The sequence below is a fragment of the Fukomys damarensis genome, unplaced genomic scaffold (genome assembly GCF_012274545.1).
Source record: "Fukomys damarensis isolate Sample0158 unplaced genomic scaffold, DMR_v1.0_HiC HiC_scaffold_26, whole genome shotgun sequence".
In the NCBI taxonomy this organism is placed as follows: Eukaryota; Metazoa; Chordata; class Mammalia; order Rodentia; family Bathyergidae; genus Fukomys; species Fukomys damarensis.
In genome coordinates this window covers 15,244,828-15,260,142 of record NW_022900938.1, presented here as the reverse complement: position 1 = coordinate 15,260,142, position 15,315 = coordinate 15,244,828, and the positions used below count along the sequence as shown (strand labels likewise).

Genomic DNA, 15,315 nt, shown 5'->3' with positions numbered 1-15,315 from the left:
GACTATAAATGGTTTTCCTATAGTTGCTTAAAAATCATTTACACTGTATGTATTGCAAGTGTGTACCTCTTATATAGATATAAATATCATAAAAGACAGCATTTTTCCCATTCAAGCAGAACTTCGTAATTCTACATGTTCTCATTTACGAATGAAGCAGGTCTTCAAGTCTTACAAAATAGTTTGATAGTGTGCCTTCAGCACATGAAATTAAAGTAGTTTACCTTTGTGTCATGAAATTGTGACAATAGAAAGATTTCATAGCACAAAAGTTGAAAATTAGGAAGATTTAAAGCTTAAAATGTTTTAATATACTCAGATATTTTGGTTGTAATTCTAAAAACTGATTGCTGTTACTACACAAACCAAATGCAAAGGTAATATTTTCAACTTCTGGGGTAATATATTCAACTTCTGGGAATTGGAAATACAGACGACGTGGCTTCATAACCTATCTATCAAAATTGCTTAAAACATAATGGGAACTTTCAGCATTATGCTGAGCAGGCTTAAAATTCTGGTAAATGTCATTTTGAACTCAGTCTCATTTAGTTCTGTGAGTAGATTAGGTCTATACTTTATCTGTGTTGAATGATGACACTTATACTTTTATCCCCTCTCTTGAAGGTTACTCAGTAGGTGCTGGTCACTTTCGGAGTCCACATACTACAGAAGTAGTTGGAGGAGCCCCTCAGCATGAACAGATTGGTAAAGTAAGAATTACATTTAATCTTTTTCCCCCCAAAGGTTCTGGTGAACCATATGAGGTAATAAATATTAGAAGAACTGCAAAAATTCAAAGGAATGAAAGATTAGAAATAACTGTGTATTGCATTAGTGGAATATGTGAAATATTTATGGTTTTTGGAGGGAAATTTAGCAGAAAAGCTTTAAGGAAAATTATATACGTCAAATGAGGATTTCCTTATAAGTTTATTACAAAACAGGTGTCCAGGAATAGATTTACTGTGTAACATTTATTGAAAGGAATCTGGAGTAGCTACATGCTTTATTGTAAGATGGGAAGAGAAAATTATTTCTGGTTCTAGTTTTTCCTAAGTTGCTAAGTGCGTATTGGCCACTCAATCTCCATGCACCTTAATTTTGGGAAAGTGTAACAAACAGCACTCTCCGTGCCATCTATGGGGTCAGTAAGATAACTTCTGAGAGGCTAGCTCTCTAAATGATGCATATCACTGTGAAAATGTGTCCCTGTGCTTTTTTATACCGCTCAAAATATTTTTGTAATATTTACCATTTTAAATAAAAAGCTCAATATTTGTTATATTTGAGCAATTACTGGAGATGAAAGTTAGCTTTTTTGGTGGGGGGGTACTGGGGATCAAACTCGGGACCTGGCACTTGTGAGGCAGGCGCAGTGCCACTGAGCTAAATCCCCAGCCTGAAAGTTAACATTTTGATCAACAAAAATAAGTATATTGTTAATAAGAGAATTCGATGCCAATATAAACTCTTTTAATTTTTCCCCAATTACAGGCCTATATATTCAGCATTGATGCCAAAGAACTAAATATCTTATATGAAATGAAAGGTAAAAAGGTAATATGTCTCTACCTTTGGTATAGTACAGGGCTTTGGTGAACAAGCCTGCTTCTTAATAACCGGATGTGGTTTGCTTTGGAACAGCTGGGCTCCTATTTTGGGGCTTCTGTCTGTGCCGTGGACCTCAACGCAGATGGTTTCTCAGACCTGCTGGTGGGAGCGCCCATGCACAGCACAGTCAGGGAGGAGGGCAGAGTGTTCGTGTTCATCAACTCTGGTGCGGTGAGTGAGGCTGACTGACTGCCCCAAACCATGAGCCGCTCCCCGAACTGTGACGGGAATGGAAACTGTTCTCACTCCAAAGTTCTGAAACTACAGATGCTTAGTCTTACTTTACCAACAAAAGTAAAAATGGTAATATTGTATTGTTGTCCTCTGAAAAGAGAATGGAGCGTTGTGATTGGATAGGCAGCTGTTTGATTTGTATATTCCAGAAAGACCTGTTTTCTCTCTCCGCTCTGTATGTATGATCGCAAGTAGTTAAAATTTCTTCTAGTTTTATTTTGACACAATTCTTATTTGAAAGAATGGTGTTTATCCTTCCAAATGAGGATTTTTAAAAACAGTGTAAAGTCCTTACATCATTTAATAAATTATAAAAGATCACTAGGAGATCAAGAATTAAATATCTTTAAATTCTTGATTTGAAAGCAATTAGAAATATTTAGATAAAATTTTCATGGATGACTTATGCATTTTTGTTTTGTTTTGATTTTTGAGACAGGGTCTTACTGTGTAGTTGAGACTGACCTGGAACTCACTATGTAGCCCAGGCTGGTCTCAAACTTACAGCAATCCTCCTGCCTCAGCCTCCTGAGTGCTGGGACGTATGCATTTTTTAAAAGAATGCGAATTTGGTAGTTGATTTCAAAGTGAATGTCCTAATTGCTGAAATAGGTAATTACTGACAGTGGTTCAGTTTTAAATCATGAGCCATATTTTAAAGTAGAAACTGAGGTCTTGATTCAGTTTAAAGAATTCTGCTGGCCTTATGTTGACATTAAATCAAAACAAAGAAATGATAAGGCCTTAATGGGATGTATGTGCTCACCCTGTTTCCTTAATTTGAAAATAAGAGCAGGCTTGTGAGAAACTTGGTTCGTTTCCTATGGCACAATGTCTCTCAGTTAGGATTCAACAAAGTAAAATCTGTTTCAGGAAGGTCCTTGTAATGTTACTTAATCAGTGGTTTCAAGACACTTAATAAGTTCCTAATCTAAGCATCAGACTAAACTGTACAATTAGAGAGAGAGATCGTGTGTGCACTCTAGCATTAGGAACCTGGGAGCCTAAATACAGAGTAGGGAATTCACTTATGCTTAGGATTTCCTAGGCTGCATTTGAAGCTAATTTCAAGAGTAAAGGCCTACCATCTTCACGATCAGCATTAGAATTTGAGTCATAGTGGTTCCTGACAATTTGTCTTCCATGGACATTTCACACTTCACATACATGCTACTTACTCATGCTGCAAATTTCTCCTTCTGTTTGCAACTCAACTTTTTTTTGAGAATGGTTTAAATAGCAGAATGCACATCTAAAATAAAGCAGATAGGAACTTTTTCTCCACTGAGATCTTACACCTTCCTGGTATGAAAAATAGTCACAATTCCTTTGCTTAAAGAGGAAGGCAGAGGTTGGGGATTTAGCTCAGTGGTTCTGCTGCCTGCCTCACAAGCACAAGGTCCTGAGTTTGATCCCCGGTACAAAAAAAAAAAAGAACAAGGGAGGAGCACTGCCCACTAATCTACCACTGCATTCTTCCCTCACACTTACCAGAGGTACCGCTGTTGAATAGTGCGGTGAGTTTAGTTATTGATTTCAGCTTTGAAGCCCTCTGTGTGGATCAGACTTCTCTGGTTCCATCTTCGGTCACCTTCGGTTTGCTGACTCTGAAAAGGCACTGACCACCAAGTGACGCGATATATTTATCTGGTTTGCTGTTGCTGTCCGACTGGAGTGTAGACTCCATGATGCAGAGCAGTCACTATCTTGTTGATTGCTATTTCCTCAGGGCTACGAAGAGTCTTGGACAAGTAGGTGCTCCAAAATTATCTTTGAATGAACTCGAGGAAGAATGACACTTGAGTGACTGACTCTGGCTTCTACCTATTTCTACTAAAGTAGCTCTCAGGTGTCCCCAGGGAATGCCTGATCACTGCTCTCTGGGACTAGAGGGTACTTGAAGAGTGCTCACCACTTCTCTTCAGACTCTCCACCCTGAACTGTGTTGTCTTGTGTTTGTACTATCTGCCCTCCCGTGCCCCTTCTCCCGCTGATTTTGAAATTTCCCCAGGAGCAGGCTGTTCTTTCTCCTCGCTTGATTCAGTCCCCTGCTGCTTTGATGTCAGTGATTGCATCTTTCAAGGTGATTCCATCGTCTTCGTCCGCTTTGAATAAAGTAAATGGCAGTGAACCTGTGCAGTGTGACAGGGACTGCGGAAGGAGCTGGGGATAGTTTTTGCCTTGACCTCCAGCACCTCAACCTGATGAAAACGCCAAACCTGGGAGTTTACAGTGGGCACAGTGTGGCCAGTGATGCGTGATGAGTCCGTAAGAAAGGAGGAAGTGATTTGCTTTGGGCCAAGAAGCTTTTCCTGAGGGAGTAGTGTTTGAGCAAGACAAAAGTAGGAATTTCTCAGTTAGAAAATAAGAGGTGATGAGCACTTCATGAGGGAGGAACGTGTATGTATGTGTGTGTGTGTTTAGGGAATGACAGCTTTTTAGGGAAAAGATCTATGATGAGTGTTGTGTGCATTTTTTTGGGGGGGAGGAGGAACAGAGATGATTAGAGTTTGTTTTGTTTTGTTTTGTTTTTTTGAGACAGTGTCTCACTATGTAGTTGAGATTGACCTGGAACTCACTATGTAGCCCAGGCTGGTCTCAGACTCACAGCGATCCTCCTGCCTCAGCCTCCCAGGTGCTGGGATTACAGGCGTGCGCCACCACACCCGGCTTCTGAGATGATTAGAGTTTGTAAAGGGGACTAGTAGCTGTACTGCAGCAGCTCAGTATTACATTAGTAAGCTCAGCGTCTACTGAGATACTGGCTGACTTACTGGGTCCATTGTTGGCTGGGACAAGGCCATCTTGTCAGTCCTCAAGTGGGAAACTTTCAGAGCTGCTTCAGTATTCACATTACATTTCCCGGTAGTGGCACAAGCCTGTGGCCCTGGCACTCGGCGGGGCGGCGGGTGTCCAGCAGGGGGATCATGAGTTTGAAGCTAGTGTGGTCTCAGAGTGAGTTCAAGGCTGACCTGGACTACATAGTGAAACTCTGTACAAATTTTCCTCCCTGATCAAAAATTACAGCCTATTAAGTTACAATCTGACTTTTGTCTCACTATATACACACACACATACATACATACATACCATTCCTTTGGAACTTTGTGACTTGCCAGGAGTGTTTTTCTGAATATCACAATTATTTCTTTCTTTCAGTAGCCACCTTGCGTGTGATACTCTTAGTGAAATCTCTTCTGGGTATTCTTTCATGTTTTCTTGTTGATGGTCTTCTTTGTCTCCCTTGCATACATCTTGTCATTCAGTGCTAGTCTGAGTCCCTAACGTGGCTGCACTAAGCTCTCCCTGTGACTGTGGGCTTCTTGTGGCAGGGAGCATGTTTTATACACATACTTCTGTCCCTTTTCACCTGTTCGCCTTACATAGTGCATTATCTTTAGTAAGAGCTCAATAAAGATTTGTTAAATTGAATTACCAAAATGACTTATTGAATTCTCAAAGCCAGGGAGCATGGCTTTGGCAGTTTTTATGTCCTATGCTCTCTAATCATAGTGTTATATGTGTTGACATACTCAATAAATATTTATCGAGTTGAACTGAGATGTGTGTACTAAACCTCAGTCTGTAGTTTGTCCATCTTGTTTGGTGCATTAGAAAAAATCCATAACCAATTACAGCAGTAAATCATGTGTAAAATTGTCAGGGAGTGTGACAATGACACCTTTTTTCTCCCTGTCTACCTAGGGAGCAGTAATGAATGAAATGGAAACAGAGCTCATTGGAAGTGACAAATACGCTGCAAGATTTGGGGAATCTATAGTTAATCTCGGTGACATTGACAATGATGGCTTTGAAGGTAATTAAAAGTGTGTAATTTGGTACTTGGTTTCAGCTTTTCAGATGTTTCACAGAAGAGAATATGTTTGAGGTTTTGTGTTTGCCTTTCTATTGAAAAAGAAACCAGGGTGGTATATGTGTGTTTTTTCTCTTTGTAGTATTTGTCTGACTTGCTGATTGTGAGCATGAGAGATGACATTCATAGGCCTTATGTCATTGACTCAAAAGCACCACTAATTAAGTAGCATTATTATATTAGCTACCCTTACAAATGCTATTACGCTGTCTGAACATGCAGCATTTTATTTTTCCTGTTCCGTGAAGGATCCTGGTTTCAGAAATGATAAAATCTTGGTGTTGGAAGAGGAAGAGAAATGTGTATCACAGAGTCATTGGACCATGGAATTTAAATATCAATACAGTGAAGGCACTGATCAAACCCTCAGAGCCTGGCTGCCCAGCCAAAGGGGTCCTGGAAGCCCCATCTTGTACTGGGCATTTCCTGTTCAGCTCTGCCATGTAGATTTGAGGGGTCCTGGGGGAAAGTCCTGAGTGCTGGCGAGGAGCAAACTGGGCAATCCAGGGATAGTGGCTCTTTGCCAGTTGGTATTGAAACTTCCAGCAATTGAATAGATGATACAGTCGCGCTGTGCACTTTGTCCAGGCCTTCAGCCCCCCTGTGGAAATGGCTGTCTCTCTCCGCATTCCCTCAAAATGTCACCAGCAAGTGACACTGCTTCTTTTAATGTAGTACTGAGTAGTAGCGGAGTCTGTTCAAACTTTGTATCCAGTGATGAATGGGTTTGAAGAGGAATGTGAGATTTCCTGGTGTTAGTGATAGCCTAGAGTTCAGCAAATAAGTATCTCATACTTAACCTCAGGGCTCAGAATTGTGTCTGCTTGATACAGTCATTGGAAATTAATGTAAGGTTTTATATGAGGGTAAAAGTTGCTTGGATACTCAAAATAAGGGAGTTCCATAAATTGTCATTCCCCTTAAATCTTCTTATCCTTAACTGTTTCAATCAACTTTAGATGTATGTGTTGTTCTATGAGAAAGACAATTATTGAACAGTTGCTTCCAATGAACCTTCTCAAATGAAAAATAGTGTAACTTGGTATTCAAATATTACCATTTATTTTTTACAATTTCAAAACAACACAAAAGAGAAAATATGTATGTAGATATTTTGGTTATTATGATCACACATAACATATTACAATTAAACATGTATGAAATTTCATTATAATTATTGTTAGAAGTTGCCAGCAATTCTGAGATATTTATTGAGCATTCATTTTTTGTCAGATGTAGCTTCTGAGAGAGAGAGCATGTGCCATAAAGAACACCAGTGAAGGATCCCACTAAGTTGCTAAGTCATCCAGGCTGGGCTAGAACTTGTGACCCTCCTGTCGTAAGCCTCCAGAGTATTGGGATTACAGGTGTGCACCACCACACCTGGCTCATACTTATATTGTTTTGAGGAGTTATGAAACTGTTATGGACAGTAGGCAAGTTCCCATACTAAAATCAGTCCAGTACTGGGGAACGACCCCAGCAATCTGCGAGGGGTATGAAGAAAAGAGAAAGTGCCCAGCTCCTGATAGCTAGGAGAACTTCAGAGGTGATCTTCAGGGTAGAGTGGAGTCTTTCAGCTTCCGTATGAGAACTGAGGTATCTGAGTGCATTTCTTATTCTGAGAGCTTCAGCATTCTGCTCCTAAAGGTCATGTTTTATGTTTTAAAGGTTATTATTCAACTCATGTTTAACACTTCTCCACATTTTGTGCTTTTTATAGTTTCATTTAGAATCCCATTTATAATTCACAGCGTATTTACATCGAGCGGCTTCATTCACATTTTGGTGAATGTTTATAATACCGTGAATTTTTTTCTACTTCGTGCAGTTTTCCTTTTAATTTCTGATTTGCCGAGAGTAGACATTTTCTACACTTCACATGTTAGCAAGGCCATGGTGACTTGGAAGTAGAGTCATTGCGTTCTAGTTTTTTACAAAAGTCTAAATTCCCTTCTGGCATATCCACCTGATGAGACAGCAGGGTATCTTCATGTTATTTTTTAATGTGTCTCCCTTTTTGCCCCATGCTGTGTCTCATCCTGTTTTGGGGGGTGGGTAGATGGACGGAGATGGCATTGTGTGTGTTCATGGAGGGGCTCCTAGGACCATGAAGACTGGAAGTGAAAACTCCACCTGCTCTTTGTTTCCTTCCTTCTCCAGTGTTAAATTCAAATCATATTTAATGCTTCTTTATTATTTGAAACTTTGTGGTGTGTTGCATTTCAATCCTATCTTAACTTGGCATTTGTCACAAAAGAAAAAGTCAACTGTCTTTCCTAGAGAAGAAAAGCAAGTCCATTTCCAACAAGATGTCCAGTCAATGCAACAACTGTCCAGGGTAAAAATCTCATCAAAATATGGGAAAGTTGTGAAATAACTAGGTAAATAGACCCATCAACATAACTGATGAGATAAACAGATACACAACATCACTTGCATGAGCAAAATGGATTTTGCATGACAAGTTATGAGGTATGCTTGCAAAATACAGTGAATGTTCAAATTTTTAAAAAATATTACAGTAAAAGACTTACTGCCTTTAGTCTCCCTCAGCTTGGTACACACTACCCCATCGTTCTCGCAACTTTCTGAAGCGGTTCTAAAAGTTCTCCTTCCTGTGTATCTTCAGTTATGCTGTCGTGATTTGATTCAAAACATTTACCATTCATTCACATACTGTGCCACACCAGTGGATAAAGTGGACAGGACTCCACATTTTCACAACCTTGCCTTTCTGTTGGGTGGCACTTGGCAGCAGCATCCATCATGCATTTGATCAGATCTGGTAAAGACCTGAAGGAGGACTTGCAGACCTGCTTCAGAAGGTGGCAAGAATGACGGGTCCAGTACATTCAGGGCAGAGTGTGGTGAGGGAGATGAATGGCAGTGTGTCTCTTACTGTCATAAATTTTAAGTTCAGATGTTCACTGCGTTACTACCCTTTGTACAATCATTTAGCTTTTCTTTTTTTCACTTCTAGACTCATTGACTTCTAGACTACATGTGTGAGTATTTTTTTTAAGAGAATCATACTATATGGAGGTTCTCTAGTTGTAAAGTACCATATTTTATGCACTCCTGAAATGAATATTGACATATTATCACATCATATAAAGAGTGCTGCTTTGGCACACACCAGGCCCAGGTACTAAGACGGGAAACACTGGGCTGACACATGTTCTGGATGACTTTGTATTGTGGGAACAGGAATGGACAGACTAGAGATTTTAAATCTAGAGCCTGACTACAGATTTTGAATCCCTACCATTCCACCTGCTGCCTCAGTTTCCTCATCTGTAAAGTGGGGATTAAAACATTTTTAGTGGTACCTTGGGACTCCTTGTTTATTGATTCGAGGAACATGCATGGCAAGTATCAAAAATGAGGAGGACCAAGCACATGATTTTGGGTGGAAAGGGTAAATCAGGAGGCAATCGACACTGACAATCTCTAGCTTGTGAACTTAGCACCAAATGGCAAGTGATGGGACAAAATGTGTTGGGTACCAAGTCATTGAACTTCAATGCAGCTGAATTTGAAGGTCTGGCTATATTTGAGGTAGTTGTGACAGTTACACCAGTAAATATGTGTAAAGCTCCTAGCCCCGCATGTATTGTCTGAGACCATGGTGATTATTAGGCTTAGATTGGTAATCATTAAGATTTACACCAACAGAATGAATTAAGTAAAATATTCAGATGCAAAAAGTAAAGACAGTGTTCAAACATCTCACTCTTCTGTGTATTGTGTCCCAAATTGAGAAATTGATCTGGAGGGGAATGGAAAAGTATTTTGTTTGTGTACACCAAGTGTATCGTCCTCATTTCTATAATGACAGCTTGTATATTATATAATTGTAATTCTGGGAAGTAAAGAATTTGGATCTATATTAGCCAGAGATTGAATATGCTCAAATGTCGTCGTCTTGGAAAGAAAATTGGGTCTTTTAAACAAAATAGTTCAGCCGAAAAGGCTCATCTTATTTTTTTTAAATTTTATTGTTTGTATCTACCTTCCCACTCCCGTCCCTCCATGCTTTTGCAGTTCTGGGGATTGATCTCTTGTCCCTTACATTGAGCCACATCGGCAGCAATTTTGTTTATTTATTTTGAGACAGGGTCTCACAAATTACTAAATTGCATAGTCTGGGCTTAAATCTTAATCCGCTCTGCCTCAGCCTCCCAGAGTGCTGGGATAAAAGGAAGGAGTCTCTCTACCAGGCTGGCTTATCTGTATGGTTTCAAGGTGTTCACTCTAATTTAGATCAGTGGTGCCAATAACCAGTCCTGTCACGATGTCGGGGTGATCCAGGGTTGTTATTTTTACATGTATTGTCATCCAGAACCAAAGTGGAGAGCACTAGTTATCAGTAGGCCGTGTGATAGAAGTATAAAGTCAGCCCTAAAAGAATCGCTAAATGGTGTTCTCTTCCATGGTTGTAAGACGCTCCACCGCAGCGTCAGCTCTTTTCCTCCTCCTCTTTCTCTCCTTCTGGTCCTCCTGCTTTGCTCCTGTGTGTATTTAGTTTGCACCGATCCAGCTGCAGCCCATCCGTACCAGATACTTCACGTGTTCTTTCACTTCTCTGCCTTTACACGGTCTTTTCTCTTGAGTAAACTGCAGTTTCCCTTTGGCTATGTCCTAGCAACACCTTATTCTCATCTCAAGTGTCTGCTTCTGAGAAGCCTTATATATATGTAATTTGTATATACAAATTGGTCCATGAGATTTGTATGTGACATTTCTAAAATGATTCACACATGTCGCAAGAGGCTAGCCTTAGTGTATCTAAACAAGGTGAGTCTTGGCTGCTATTTCTCTTTAGATGAAAATAGAAACAGTTTTGCATTTTTAAAAGTTTAGGACATTAACATAGGGTTGCATATGAAAGACATTATTTCCATTGACATAGCAGCTAAAAATTGCCATTACAGGTGTTTAAAGGGTTTAACATTTCATAAGTAATATCATGAAAACAAACTGTCTGCACTCAGTAATTAAAAACATTGCATAGAAATTAATATACTCAGGTAGACACCACACATGTTAAAATAATGCTTTTGACAGTGTGTAGGATTTTTTTCTCCGTAATTCTATATATTTGTAGCACTTAAGCACATAAGCATTTCTACTTACTCTTGAGTTTTCTTATATGAATTGATCTACTTCTTTTCTCTTGGCATCATAATCTGATGTGAATTTCAACAAACTCATGAAGGTGCTGCATCATTTTATTACACCACAGATCCATTTTCTAAGAGCCTGTGGGGGGGGGGCGCACATGTGCGCAGATATTCCTAAGGTACACGACGATCATTTCCCTTGGAGCATGGATTAATTTAAACATCATTTTGCAAATAAAGACTACAAGCTCAAATGCAGGATTCATGTAGGTGTAATATTCGTAGATGATATTCTAAGCCTGACACTGTCTGAACCCTTTATGTGAATTCTTTTACCCTGAGCAAGGCCTTTTTAACAGTCCCACTGTAGAGGAGAGGGTAAGGGACGGGCTCATCTTGCACAGCTAGGGTAGACTCTAGGGGTCTGGCTGGGGATCCTTTCCTGTCCTCCATGCGCAGGCTGTTCTGCGATCTTGTACCTTGATGGTGATGATAGCATTGCATTCTTTCTGAGAAGAGTGTTTTTCTTTATAAGGGAGTTTTCTTCCATGAACGAAGTATCATGAAGGTTAGATTTGAGAGCTCACTCCTTGACTCAAGAATTTGTTGCTCTTTCTCCCATTGAATCCTTGAATAGATGTTGCTATTGGAGCGCCACAAGAAGATGACTTGCGAGGTGCCATTTATATTTACAATGGCCGAGTAGATGGCATCGGGTCAAGCTTCTCCCAGGTAAATTATTACAATGTTCATTGTTCAAAAGAAGCACCAGTGATGAAGCACCCTTAATATTTCCATTGTTTTTGTGGGTTTATTTTTCTTATTCCTTGTTGCTCTTTCAAACACATATTTTGTTCCATCATGTTTTTATGATACTGGTAAATGGTCTTACTGTAGGGCCTGATGATTTTAAAACTTTTTTTCATAAGGGTTTTACTTCCATTTTCTTGATTTCAGCTTATTAAAGATTTTTTCTCTACATATCGTTACATTTGTGCCCTTGAGGCAATATCGGTACTACTCCAAGAAGGTCCTTGTGGGGTTGATTAACTGTGTCTTGCCTTGTGGCTGCAGCCTTGTATTTTGTAAAGATTGCACAGGGAGATCCAACGTGCACTTGACACCATGTTTTTTTCTGTGTGGAGAAGTAAGGTGATAGCATTTTAATAAAAGTTCCTAATCAAACCCTGACTTCACTTTTATAGCCTGAAAAATAAAAGAATTTCAATCATTAGAAAAGGCTGCATTCACATTCCTAGAAAAAATTTTCCAGATTTTTTTTTAATGGAAACATTAGTACTGTTATTTTATTAGGCCAAAGTGGGAAAGTTGCTCTGTATTTTTAACATGGAAGTTACATACTTGATTCATTTTCTTCACAAAGGAAAAAATTTTAAGTCACGAAATAAATAAAACTGCCCATTTCAAGCTGGAAGTGCCTTTGTCAGTAAATATGCCAGGGCATGTGGGGGAGGGTCATCGTGTAGCAAAGTCACGCTTCTCTGGACTATTAGATGTTCAAAAACTGCTTCCCGCTCAACTTACCCATTTTTCAGAGAATTGGAGCGCTTCAAATCAGTGAATCATTAAGTATGTTCGGACAGTCTATATCAGGACAAATTGATGCAGATAATAATGGATATATAGGTGAGTATAAAATTTACCACATTTCATAAACTGGCATAAACTCTATTGTGAACCCATAAAACTGGTACGGAAGACTTCAATTTATTGATGAGTTTTTTCTCTGCATTTGTAAAGCTTTCTTAAATTTAATGATAGGCCAGAAACAATTGGGTAACTCTTCAGTTTGACACTGTTAATGTTACATTCCCTGCTCTTGAAAAACCAAAGTGAAAATACCTCTGAAGTCAGTCAGACATATAATGATGAAAAGAAAGAAGACAAGAAAATTTTTTTTAGTTTCAATGGAATTCCTGGGTTAATAGTTCCCATTCATAAAACCAAATTTTATTTTAACAGACCTGTCTTTAAATCATAAGTTTATATCATAAAATTATGTAATGTAATGAATGGATCCATGCCCTTGTCAAGGCATATAGATTCAGACAAATGTGGAGCAACTCTTAAGAAGCTAGCATGTCGTTTCTAATTAATTTTCAGTAAATACATTTTGATAGTCAAAGGTGATATGCAGTTTTAAGCATTTATGCCTGGAAAGTCTTTTCTTTGACTAATGGTGATCATCAATCTGGTTGTTTTTTACCTTCCAGATGTAGCAGTCGGTGCTTTTCGGTCTGAGTCTGCTGTGTTGCTAAGGTAAGGTTGATACATTTCACTGATTAATGACAAACACACTTAATGGTAAATGATGGGAGGCCATTTCTAAAAGCAGCGGTGGTAGTGTCTTCATGATACTCTTTTGTGATATCCTGAAGTTTAATTTATTGAATTTAAGGTATTTTTAGCATCTTGCATAGATAATTATCAGATAAAGTTAATGTTTTTAGACATTTAGATGAAATTTTCTCTTAATCTGTGTATAGAAATGTAACCGAGTACGTATACATACATTATTAATAAAGCAGATTAATGAATTTACATGGTCATTGGAAACTGACAAAACAGATGCGGTTATCTTAATGAGAAATAATTCTTCAATTATTTTGGCTAATTTTGTTTGCTTCTTAGGACAAGACCAGTAGTAATTGTTGAAGCATCTTTAAGCCACCCTGAGTCTATAAACAGAACAAAATTCGACTGTGTTGAGAATGGAGTGCCCTCTGTGTGCATGGATCTAACGCTTTGTTTCTCATATAAAGGCAAAGAGGTTCCAGGTTACATTGGTAAGTGTGCCCGGCCGAACTGAAGCTGGATCGGATGGAGGTGAGATTCACCCAGTCATCTCCAGCAAATTTGTATGGCTCTTAGGTCTGTACGGCTCTTACTGTTTGCCCCGTGGGTGAATCCTTAGAGTCAAAGAGAGCAGCACTTGGCAAGCACCTTCCTTCCCCTGCTGCCGGGTTCTTGAGTTCTAACCAATGCCTGGGACAAATTAGGAGGCCGCAGTTGCTTAGAGGCTATGGCATGAAGCAAAACAAAACTATCACCTGTCACGTTAAAGTAAACCCATTGAGTTTAAACTGTGCAATTTCTAGAGGGAGTAATGACCCAGCTCATCTGTTTTGCCAAACTCTTTATTTTGGAAATGTTAGTGTTCATGCTTTTGCACTGCTGAGGATCGATTTCAGGGCCTCACTGATCCGTATCTCCGACCCTGCTGAGCTCTGGGGGGGGCTGGTATAAGATGGAAGATGTGAGACGGAGAAGATTCCTTTTCAAATGTATTCCGTCCTATTATTCCATTTGAATAGTTGAAGAAGCTTGTCTGGAACCTAGACCTGATTTTAGTTTTTGAGATATATATTCATAGTCATGTACATAATTTTATACATAGTTATAAAAATTATATATATACTCACTTAAGATATGTCTCATGTGTATGGATTTACTACCACCAGGAGCACATGAGAACCATGACCATTTCTCTGCGCAGAGGCAGGCTGCTCTTAACAGTCTGCTCTGAAGAATGCGGTGTGGATATGTCCTGTCCAAAATTCTAGTTAATACCAAATTAAAGATATGTGTGACTTTTTAAAGAGCCATACTTTTTGCCAGCAGAGTAATGTTCCTAAGTCTGTTATATTTAAGGTAGTGTTACAATAACTACTAATGAGAACTAGTCCATGGTTGGAGACAAGCATACCTGGCTTCATGATTAGGATGTTAATAATTCACAAAATTCATGAACTCCGCAAGACCTACGTTGATTGTAACCATGGCCCTGCAAGTTGATGTCATTTATCATCACAAAGTGTGGCAAATATTTATTGAACCAACTGATGGATATGTAATAGATGTCTCATTCTGAATGAGACGTACAGAATAAGCCTGCTATCTCTACTTTATAGGGCTGATTTTTAATAGTGACCTGGACCATTTGTATCAGAACTGCAGAAATAAAAGGTGGGCAAAGCCTTGCTCTGGTTACTGATTGGAGAATAGGCCCCAGGAACAGTGACCCTAGAGTGATTCCACTGTAGCACCCACACACTGATGGATTATCTGAAAGGTGCACGTTTGGAGAGGGCTGTTTTCCTTAAGTGAAGTCAGTATTCCTCATAACTACTAATTGCACTGTACCAGATCTTTTAAAAACTGGTTGAAAATAAATGTGTGAAACTGCTAAATAATCAACGGCACTGTTACAGAACCATGCTTTACAATTGTCATAAAATGACTCCTTGGGAAAAATTCTCATGGTAAGCATGTTTGCTTGCTAAAGCCAGGGAATTTTACTGCTTGTTGGAAGTAGGTTTTTATTCACCCCTTTTTCACTTGCTCTTTGTCTGAACTGAGTTAGGATAATGAATTTTTAGATGGCTATTTCAGTTGTAACACATTGTATGGGCATTCTCATGCATATTCCCTCCCACCCCTTCCCTC

At 39.1% G+C, this 15,315-nt stretch overlaps 1 protein-coding gene across 1 annotated transcript in view; it reads left to right on the top strand.

The window, feature by feature from the left end:
* Itga4 (integrin subunit alpha 4) overlaps positions 1-15,315 on the top strand; it is a 76,343-nt gene that overhangs the window by 24,638 nt on the left and 36,390 nt on the right. The window contains exons 7-14 of the mRNA XM_010636805.2: positions 628-713; positions 1,498-1,560; positions 1,648-1,785; positions 5,554-5,665; positions 11,486-11,580; positions 12,405-12,495; positions 13,083-13,128; positions 13,501-13,655. Of these exons, the coding sequence (XP_010635107.1) occupies positions 628-713; positions 1,498-1,560; positions 1,648-1,785; positions 5,554-5,665; positions 11,486-11,580; positions 12,405-12,495; positions 13,083-13,128; positions 13,501-13,655 (786 nt within the window). The remainder of the gene's footprint in view (positions 1-627; positions 714-1,497; positions 1,561-1,647; positions 1,786-5,553; positions 5,666-11,485; positions 11,581-12,404; positions 12,496-13,082; positions 13,129-13,500; positions 13,656-15,315) is intronic.